This window comes from Leptonotus elevatus, chromosome 2 (genome assembly GCF_054856555.1).
Source record: "Leptonotus elevatus isolate MCC_2025b chromosome 2, RoL_Lele_1.0, whole genome shotgun sequence".
Lineage (NCBI taxonomy): Eukaryota > Metazoa > Chordata > Actinopteri > Syngnathiformes > Syngnathidae > Leptonotus > Leptonotus elevatus.
This window is the reverse complement of record NC_141240.1, coordinates 3,524,628-3,535,504: the sequence shown is the minus strand read 5'-3', so window position 1 is coordinate 3,535,504 and position 10,877 is coordinate 3,524,628. Positions and strand designations below refer to the sequence as shown.

At 40.5% G+C, this 10,877-nt stretch overlaps 1 protein-coding gene across 1 annotated transcript in view; it reads right to left on the bottom strand.

The window, feature by feature from the left end:
• Positions 1 to 9,405: 9,405 nt before the first annotated feature.
• The window catches only part of drc7 (dynein regulatory complex subunit 7), a 47,293-nt gene continuing 45,821 nt past the window's right edge, over positions 9,406 to 10,877 (bottom strand). Inside the window, exons 17-18 of the mRNA XM_086068430.1 lie at positions 10,585 to 10,724; positions 9,406 to 10,490 (exon numbers count right to left, since the gene is read on the bottom strand). Of these exons, the coding sequence (XP_085924556.1) occupies positions 10,403 to 10,490; positions 10,585 to 10,724 (228 nt within the window). The 3' untranslated portion in view covers positions 9,406 to 10,402. The remainder of the gene's footprint in view (positions 10,491 to 10,584; positions 10,725 to 10,877) is intronic.

Genomic DNA, 10,877 nt, shown 5'->3' with positions numbered 1-10,877 from the left:
GGTGAAGAGGGGTTTTTTCTCTTCACATACTGAGAGCAGAGCGAATGTGTTAATTAGATCTCTTTGTTTAAACTAGGCGTCAGCAGGTCTGCTTTGAAAAACAAACTCAAATTCTTATCTGATCTTTGCAAAACATCATTGTGGTCAGGGGGAAGGGACATCTAGGTCTGCTCTGAAAACAACATCATTGTAGGAGGGGGAAGTTTGGTGAGTGTATTGATGTATCATGTGACTGTCTGGGAAGGAGAAGAACGGCTGAGGATTGGACGAAGAAGACGGGGAGGGGTTTGAAGAATCACGAGAGGATACTGGTGGCTTGCTCAGAGGAGGAAGGGCACACATGCGGGGAAAAATGGCGCCGTTTGGCTGCAACTCCATGTGTCCATAAGCTTATGTAAAATAAATCCTGATTTCACGATCTCATTGTCTGAGTTTGATAATCAACATTGTGAACACGGGAAAACATAAAATTGTTTTTCTAACAGTACCTACGGGAACTTGATGAGGGAGGGGAGAGGTGTTTTTCAATAAATGTGCCGTGTGCTCGAGTTTGGGACACACATTTGGGACGGATCACTGCTTGGGTGACTTCAATTGTGTTATCAGAAATTTCTGAATAAACCTTGCAAGGAACCTCTTCACCAGAATCTCAACTTGGATTTATTGGAACACGTAAAAAGAGTACAAAAATATAGTGTACTTTAACAATGGCACATCCAAAAAGTCATGTCAAAGTATGTAAAAGTTCGTTTGGAGCATCCATACAGCAGAGTTGGTAAAGTGCAAACTCCCCAAAAATAAATACCCATAAAATAACCCAGTGTAAACATTCGACACAGTATATAGGACATAGTACAACAAAGACTAAGCACAACTTAAGGTGTTGTCATTCATAAAGTGCAGAGCAGACAGATACCTTAGACGACATCGTGCCTCAGTGCAAAACCGGATCATTTAATCAATTATTATGGTTGTCATCTCTGTTGTGTTGAAACAGATTGGCTATGGGTGAAATTTGTTGCATCATTTGATGCCTCAGTCAATTTTAAATAGTTGCGAGTTCAGCAAAACCAAATACCAAATGTCTTTAGCAACATATTAGCAAGAGGGTAAGAAATAGCAGAGAGCCTACTGTCACTCACTCATAGAAATCTTCCTACCTTTTCTCACACCCGTTTGTCCTCTTCTTTTTCTAAACTGCTGCACCTGATAGCTTCTTTTCTCTTGTACTTTTGATCCATCCTCTTCATAATCATTTTAGTTTTGACATCATTACCATCCGTTTAGACATTCACCAGTCAATCAAACAGAGTCAGTAGTCACGTGACGTAAACATTTAAGTTTTAACATTTTTGTTTTACATGTTTTCGCATACCCATCAATTAAGTGTAGGCATATGAGTCTACATTAATTATGAAATATAATTTATTTGGAAGCAGTTTTTCTATCTTTCCCCTCCCCCTCTCTTCTTTGCCTCCATATGCAGTCACAATTTGACACATCGCCCGCTCCCCTCTCCCCTTTGTCTCTTCCAATTTGAGTCTCCGCAGCAAGTTGAGGCGACAATGAAGCACCGAAATGTGCATTTGTAATTGAGCTGTAAGCAAATAAAGTTCTTTAAAAACTGAAGTGTGCGGTAGTCTAGCGAGTAAACTAGCGAGTTTTGATTAGAGGGATTAAAAAAATCTTCTTCTTTTTTTTAGAGCGCCCGTGTGTGCTCTTAGATCAATTGCCCACATTGCCTATAGCATACAAGTGCTGGTAAGTGTATTTACTTGCTGTTGAACTGTACTGAGTTAGCGGTAGTGTTTTCATCCATGCCAAATCTATTTAGCGCAACTGTGGGTTGATATTAAAAAAGCGGTCGTGCCAAATCACATTGTAACAATCGGCAGTGTGGCACCACGCCACAGGGTGGCGCTTCTTTGTTTTTTGTGTGCATGTAGCACTTCTTTTTTTTGGTTTTTAATGTTTTCTTTTGATGACTTGGAAGCTACGGTCATTGTAACACGTGGTGGCGCCGAGCCCATTGTTTTTCTTTCAACTAAATAAAGTGAATCCGTGGATTGCCAATCCTTTGTTTTGTTGCTCTCCCGTTTTTTTGCTGACCTGCTGCGCTATCCATAGGCGATCGGTTCGCGCGCATTACAACGTACCACAAAAAAAGGCGCTACTGGAGAAAGTAGTACCCCGGCTGTATAGTGCCAGGAAAGAAGTGGAAGTAGTTGGCGGTGCTCTCTTTTGTTGACTCGCTAAAGTGCTCTACCGTAGTTGTTCACCAAGGAACACGCCTCCTCCTCTTTGGTGTGCGCGAATTTACGAATGAGCGGCATGCGTTTAAAAAAACTCTATGCGGTGAAATGCTAGCGAAGGAAGTGTTCCAGATCGCCTTCTCGCTTTTGGTGTGAATGTAGCATAACAGTGGAAGTTTATGTTATATTTACGTAGAATATCACCAAGCGGAAGCAAATAAATGTTAAATAAAAGAGTGCCAAGTACCGACCCCTGCGGGACTCCACACGTAACCTTACATAGTTCATTGCCATGGATTACAGGTGCATTCTCTCTGAGAGGTAAGAACGAAACCAGGAGAGTGCTAAGCCTGAAAGACCAATGAACATTTGGAGGCATTCTAGTAGTATGTTATGATTGATGGTATCGAAGGCACCGCTAAGACTGAATAATAATAATATTGACAAGGTATTGGAGTCCATCGCTAGGAGAAGATCATTAGTCACTTAAGCAATGGCTGTTTCAGTAGAGTGATCGGCCCTGAATCCCGACTGAGAGGGTTCATATTGATTGTTAGCGGCCGTGTAATCATTCAGCTGTTGCGCGACACATACAAAAAGGAGTAGACTTAATATAACAGCCGGCTCACCACATTTGGCAGGTGGAGCTATTCTTTCAGTTTTAAAGAGACTCACCTGTTGCAAACTATTGAATGTACCTGATAGACCACACATGGGCAAAGTACGGCCCAGTCTTTCAAAAATGTGGTTATTTTTTTCCTTCAGAGGGTGTCCCAGTAGCTTGAATAAAGCAAAGACAGGAAAGGCTTAATGTGCTGCTGTGCATATAGTCCATTTCTCCATACATATTTGCTAGACTGTATAAAACTGTATAAAAGCCAACATTTGCAGAATGTTGACTTCTTTTTATAGAAAGGATTGCGCTGACATCTGACAGCAGTGTCACCAACATTTTTATTGAACATTTTTTAATATTACATTTTTTTCACTTTGCCGTGAAATTTGTGACTATTCAAAAAAAAAAAACCACACACACACAAAGGTAAAAACTAAATAACAAAAGTCCTATAAAACTGTAAGGTAATGTAACATGATCTGATGAACTGTTAAAACTCAGCCTAAAGGCAAACCGCCATGTAACAGCATTAACGGTGCTAACATGTTACAGTTGCAATACATACACCCTGTCAAATGTTTGCCCATGACATATGGCAAGTGTTAAGTTATTTTTAAATTCATCATACGTGTGCAGGTGAGCTGTGGTGAATGTAACGGTTTGAGTGCAGGCTCTTACAATTGGAAAACAAACAGTATGTTGAGATTGCAGTCGTGGTGAAATTTGAAATGGATACAGAAGTCGTGCCCGGTCATCCACTGCATTATGTGTCCAACGGTCAAGCCTTCTGAATTCACTCCGCTCTTGCCTTCATGTTCTTAAATTAAGAGATGGACACAATGTTAAGTTTGAGTTGAAAATACATGAGTTGATCAGATATGGGGCATTGACCTTTTTCAGTACAAGACTATTGGATAACCCTAACCCCAAAAAATATAAAGCGACTGTGATGTACTTGTACACCTGTTTTTTCTCAATGCATTTTTTTATTTTCCATGCCGCGCTGTGCCTCAGCATTTACTATATTCCTTTATAACATAGCCTAGGAGACTTCACTTGAACAAATGCGACATTTAACCTTCAATAAATTAAAAGAATAATTTTAAATGAGTGGCGTTGACATGAAATATATAAATTCTGATAGCTCAAGCAAAAACTGAGGAACTGGATGAAATGAAAGGAAGACAAATAGCTTGTTTGCCGATATAAGATCAAACTGGTCCCACGTGTCTTGTAGAACCCTTAATGTAAAGGACTTGAAGGGATAAATAGTGCATCAAAATATGTGATTTTTTTTGGCACAGACAACCAGTTAACAGATACCCTTCCTTATATAGTTTAGCGTCTCAGTGACAGTTAGTGATGAGTGATACAATGGCTGAATCTGTAATGTGACTAAAAGCAGTATGTGCACTGACACGAGGATTCACTCTTATGAGCTCAGTGAATCAGTGTTATCGTACCCATCACTAGATCTGAGGGAATTCTGCATAAGTTGTGTGGTACTTTGAATCCATATCATTCAATCAAGTGCTCCAGGTTGCCCCTAAATGTTGGCATTTTGTCAAAAAAAATAAAAAATAATTGGGTCAGTACAACATAAATTTTCATCTACTTGTGCCTGTGGGACCAATAAATTTGCTGATTCAATCATTACTTTTTTGTAAAAATGTATCTAGACATCTGAAGCACCACTTGCGGAAAAAGTTAGGGCAAGGTCCTTCTTGTGCCAGACTAGCTGCCATGATTTCTCCTGAACTCCTAATCAAAACATACATTTTAAAGCAGTATTTCAACTAATAAGCAAAAACAAATCAAAGTAGTTCACCACTAGATGGCACTACATTCTACACACGGCCTCTTTAAGTAATACAAACAAGGAACTACATTCAGTGCTTAGATCCCCCTTTTTCTTGATTATATTTGCAGTCGGAGCCTTTTAAGAATTTGGTGTGCTTCTTTTTTTTTTGCCACATTGTGACATTAAACATACTAGCATTTGTTCCTGTTAGAAATTCTCTGGTAAGAGAGGTCCCCAGAGACCATCAAAACATTTAAGTGCATTTGAGTGCCTTCTATGGCCACTTTGAGCAATACGAATAACATCTATTTTTCGTTTATATTTTATTTTTATGGGGTTTACTAAGGCATGTAGTAGTTCTATTATTTGAATAATTTGTGTGACATTTGTTTAAATAGTGAGCATCTCCTTATTATTATTATTTTGGTATTTCAGACTCTGTTGCTTCAACTCTGTTGCCCTTGAAGTGTATCTTCTGCCCAGATTTAGTCATAACTGTTTTAATTTCCTCAGTAGAGCTTTGTTCTGCGGATGTATCCTTGTGAGTGTTATCGCAATTTCTGCCAGGTGCAGTCATGACTGAATAACCTCCTCTATGCCTCAAATGGTCTTTGTTCTGTGTTTGAATGATGTCCTTGAGTTTTATCTCATGTCCGGTCAACTTTGTGAACTGTTTACTGGAAACTGTGTGGTACCGCCCTTCAAGATAGTATAAGAATATTGTAAGTCCTCTGTAATCTTCGCACTTGTGAGAGGCTACAGCCATTATCTGTAACTCCCTTGTGCCCGGAATATTCTGTATAAAAGCTTTGAAGGAACTGTTCATCGATCTCCAGCCTTTTTTCATATGGCACGTTAATAAAGGTTACAATTACTCCAGAGATTAATATTCTTGTTTATCATCAAAACAATTTCATCTTGTAATGTAGCCGCAAGGGGGCACAAGCCAGTGTCTTCTTGTGCCTGTCCCAAGCCCGGATAAATACAGAGGGTTGTGTCAGGAAGGGCATCTGACGTAAAACTTTGGCCAAATCAAATATGCGAATCAAATATATGACTTCCATACCGGATCGGTCGAGACCCGGGTTAACAACGACCGCCATCGGTGCTGTTGACCTACAGGGTGCCGGTGGAAACTGGACTACTGTTGGTCGAAGAAGGACAGGAGGAAGGTGTGGTCGTAGGAAGAAAGAGAAGACCAAGAAACACCAAGAGTCTAGGACTGAGAGTAGGGACTTTGAATGTTGGAACTATGACAGGAAAAGGTAGAGAGCTGGTTGACATGATGCAGAGGAGGAAGGTGGACATACAATGTGTTCAGGAGACCTGGTGGAAAGGAAGCAAAGCTAGAAGTTTAGAAGCAGGGTTATTCTAATATGGTGTAGATAGGAAGAGAATTGGAGTAGGAGTTATAGTGAAGGAGTTTGTTAGGAACGTGTGATGATCAATGTTGTTAGTGGGTCTGCGCCACAGGTAGGATGTAAGCTGGAGGAGAAGGACAACTTTTGGTTGGACCTTAAAGAAATGATGCAAAGCATCCCTAGAAGTGAGAGAGTTGTCATTAGTGCAGACTTCAATGGACATGTTGGTGCAGGAGGTGAGGGGAAAGTTTGGTATCCAGGAGAGGAACGCAGGACAGATGGTGGTTGTCTTTCTAAAAAGAATGGAAATGGCTGTCGTGAATACTTTCTTCCAGAAGAGGCAGGTCCATAGGGTGACCTACAAGAGTGGAGGTCGGAGTACACAGGTAGACTACATCTTGTGTAGACAGTGTAATCTGAAGGAGATCAGCGACTGCAAAGTAGTGGTAGGTGAGAGTGTAGCCAGATAGCATAGGATGGTAGTGTGTAGGATGACTCTGGTGGTGAGGAAGACAAAGACGACAAAGGCAGAGCAGAGGACGAAATGGTGGAAGCTGAAAAAGAAAGACTGTTGTATGACTTTCATGAAGGAGTTGAGACTCTGGATGGTCAGGAGGTGCTTTCATATGACTGAACAACTACAGCAAATGTGATCAGGGAGACAAGTAGGACAGTCCTTGGTGTGTCATCTGGAAGGAAAGGAGATAAGGAGACTTGGTGGTGAAACGAGGAGAGGTGCAGAAGTGGATCCAGAGAAATAGGTGCGCTAAGAAGGTATTTCAACATGCAATATTAATTACTACATCATTATGAATTATAAGTGGTATATTTCCTTCTTAGATATGTGTTGACATAAGATACGACATTAATGGTATATCATAATGCCATTGAATGTGTAATGTTTTCAGATATAGTCAATGAATGTGGTAGTTCCTCTTCTTCTCTTGGTGTTTTATTATATTCTTTTTCTAGAAGAAAAAAGTTCACCCAAAAAAACTCTTCCTGCTACTTTTGCCCTGGTGAAAGGTGAAAAACGCCTTTTTCCTGTAGCTTCCCTTTTAAAGAATCCTGGAAAGGACCTGCAAATAGGGCATACGATTACTCTTTTATATTCCATCATCAACATCCAACCTAACTCAAAAGATGGCAACATTCTGAATGTTTATGTTTACTCTGTCATTTGTTTAATGCAATACTTTACATCAGCGATTCTCAACTGGTGGGTCGGACTCGGAACACAAAAGTGGGGCCCAGAGAGCTAGTGAAAAACCACATGCATTTGTATTCTGAGTTTTTCTGAACTGTACAGGTGTAACAAATTAAATAACCCATGTACTCTACCGTGCCATTTCTTGTGTAACTGACGGCCGCGGGCCAATGTGACGACTCTGACAAGGTCTTATTAGTTGTTGCATGCCTGCCTGCTGAGGCCTCACTGCTGAAGCTGATTGTGCTCTCTGCCTGACAGAAGCTTCTCCCTCTGACATTGGCTGGTACATTGCTGCTAAGCATCTGCACCAGATTTTGTGCAGTGGTGATTATGTCTTTTAATTGGGCCTGACTGACAAAACTTTATATAAAAACAGCAAAGGTTACAAACATGGGTATTCTTCACAATAATACAGTATGCCTGCAAAATAGTTTCTTTAAGTTTGGACTTGGGTCCGCATCTACACCAAAGAGCACGCCAGCCTGGAACCATGCCAACCACACTGGTCTAAAGCTACTGACTACTGGACTCAGTTTTATGACAGATAAGTGCACCTGGTACTGTTACATCTTTGGCCGCTGCTGCTTTAGTGGCATAGAAGAAGAACATTTACCAGCTGAAGAAGAGTGTCTTTTGAGTGAAGGCAAAACAAGCTCAAGGGAAACAAACTAAGTTTGCATTTTGTTTCCCGACCTGTGTAAAATGAAGACATAATGGAAGGTGAGATAAAGTCTCGATTTCTGTTTTACAATTTCAAACGAGAAACGACTTGTTCCCTTTCAATGGAGACAGCAACACTGCCTCCCCGTGGACGGCGGAGGAACGCGCCTTAGACACATGAATATCTGAGAACTTGTGTGTGTGAATATCTCGAAACAGCGTGATGTTTGTCTCAAAAATAAATGCAAGACGATCAACAAACGCACTTTTGACAACTCACAAGCAAAAGTCACGGAAAATGCACACCAAATAAAATACAATTAAAAAAAGACGTGAAAATCGCTGATATATTTGTGAAAATCAAGAAAATGTTTGTGAATCTGAAAAACACATGCAAATTGCGAAAATGTTTGTGGATCTCAGAAACACATGTGAAAATCACAAATGTATTTGTGTGAATAATTTTGAGACAAATCTCTCCCCGTAGAGGGCAAGCTTGTTTACCTGCTGGATGAGTACAAACACATGTGGCTAAAGCCAAACTGTGGCTGGGTTATTACTTTCTGAATTCTCCTCCCCTGCCCAGGGGACAACAAATACGGTAAAACAGCAGAGCAGGACTCAGAATTGCGCGCACATTCTGACAGATAGGATCTAAAGCAATCTTCTGCCTATCAATCATCTGTAACCAAGCCAATAAGTTATTGTGTTCCAGCTGCATCTCCGTCCACCAGGACAAGACACGCCTGTGCGCCCAGCATTAAAACCGCTTTAACTTCATTTTGGTGCAGGCGCAAGTCGAGTGTGTTTGGGAATGTGTTGTGCCCCACTGGGCATTCCGGCGCCCAAGGCACCTGATATTTTGCTCACAGAAAGTAGACTGCACTTTGCGTAAAGATCCTGTTGATTTTGCATGATATGGACTCTTTAATAAAGCTGACTGCAATGTGGTATTTTAAAACCAGACTTGAACATCTCCACATCATGTTCATCTAGGATTGCATTGCCTTCAATGATCAATACGATCGAAACAACAGAGCGTGATTAAAACTTTGGGGAACCCCACCAGGTTTGACAGTTTATTTTTTGGCCTCTATAACTGCTGATAGTGGTGACCAAAGTCTTTTAGAATGTGAATTAAATTCCATTTATTTTTATAAAATGACACTTTTGGGTTTTTACTGATGCAAAATAAAAGATTACAATGGTGACGATTTAATGAATATGGTATCATTGACTCTTTTCTGTAGCGGTCATTAACCATCATTAATGGAATTTTTACACACTCCATTGAAAGAGTGTGGACAAATCTTGATCTGGTTCATGTATCCAAGATCACTGAGCTGATATAAGTGTTGAACTGAAAACAGCCAATGCAGTTGTTTTGGTTTGGCATTTGAAAGTCTCGTGGTGAATGCATTTCTTGGAAGCAGCAGTTTGCATGCATGTGTGACGTGCTGATGCATCATGTGTTCTTGATATTGATGTAAGAGCAGACAATATCAAATGTTTGACTTTATTTTATTTTCTCACCTTTTAGTCCGAATAAAGTAGCAATAACAAGATTAAAGCTGTGAGCAGTGATAAATGGGTCTTGGAGTTGGATAAGAGTATAAGGAAAGGAAATTAGCGAGTCAGGTGTAGAGTTATTGAATCAACACATTATGACCCTAAAATGGCTACTTACAAACTAAATGTCAGCCTTCACTCCTTTCAAACAGGGCTTCTTGAATTTTTTTGGGAGTATGGTCATAACTCATTCAAATCCAAAAATGTATAATTTTTTTTTTAATACTTTCTTCTTCTCTTCCAACAACATATTTATACAATTTATTTTAAGCTAGAGCATACAGAAGGCTATGATACAGCTTCTGACATGAAGAGGTCGCTTAAAGCAATGATCGTTTTAACAAAAGAAGGCCAGCAGGTGGCAGCAGAGTATAAGAGATCAGCCAGGCCATGTTGCAAGAAGCTCTTTTTGACATTGTTTTTAACAGGTTTGTGAATAATGACGAAACTTAGCTATATTCGAATGCTAATTGCTGCAAAACAGAAACAGACACAAATATACTTTTTTTTCCTGATGAGGGAAGAGACTCTAATCTTTCTTTTGGTAGGTTCCATGTTTTTATAGCAATAGAACACACTGTTCTGTGGACCTTGCAAAATCAAGTCAAAATCCAGTAAAACAGCTGGGAGCGAAGGGGGTTGCTTCAGTGAAAATGGCTGGGAGTGAATGAGTTTTATTAGACAACAACAAATTTTATGTTGCAAACTAGTGAGACTAGCTTCATGGCCTGTATTTTCAAAACATTTCAGTTTGCATTATGGCGAAAACATTTTTGACTCGTGAACCCCAAAAACTATCCAACATTCTTGTTCAGCATTAAATTGATGAGATGATCCACATCTGAAAATCCACTACAAACGAAGAAGAAAAAGAAGAAGAAGAAGAAGAAGAAGAAGAAGAGAATAATTAAATGATACATTATGTGTGTGCATTCAGTTGAGTAGGTATGGGGCCAGTCTGGGGTCTTGTTTGAGCCTTTGGTCCAATGCACGGTATCTTTGAGCTGCCGATCTCTTGTGCCTGCAAACACACATTGTGTCATGCTGTGTGTGTGTGTTTGTGTTGGGGTGTGTGTGTGTGTGTATACGTGCGACATTGTGCGTTATCTACATACATGCTGAGACGTTTCTGGGCGATATGTATCTGAAAGATGTGCTGGGCGCAGTAGGCCTGATACTCCTTCTCCTCTTGGTGGCTCATGTCCTGCTGGTTCTCCTGGTAATGTTCTTGTATCTTCTGCAGCACATTTGTTGCCTGCACGCACACCCACACACACACACACACACACACACACACACACACACACACACACCCACACACACACACACACACACACACACACACGCACGCACGCACGCACGCACGCACGCACGCACGCACGCACGCACGCACGCACACACACACATT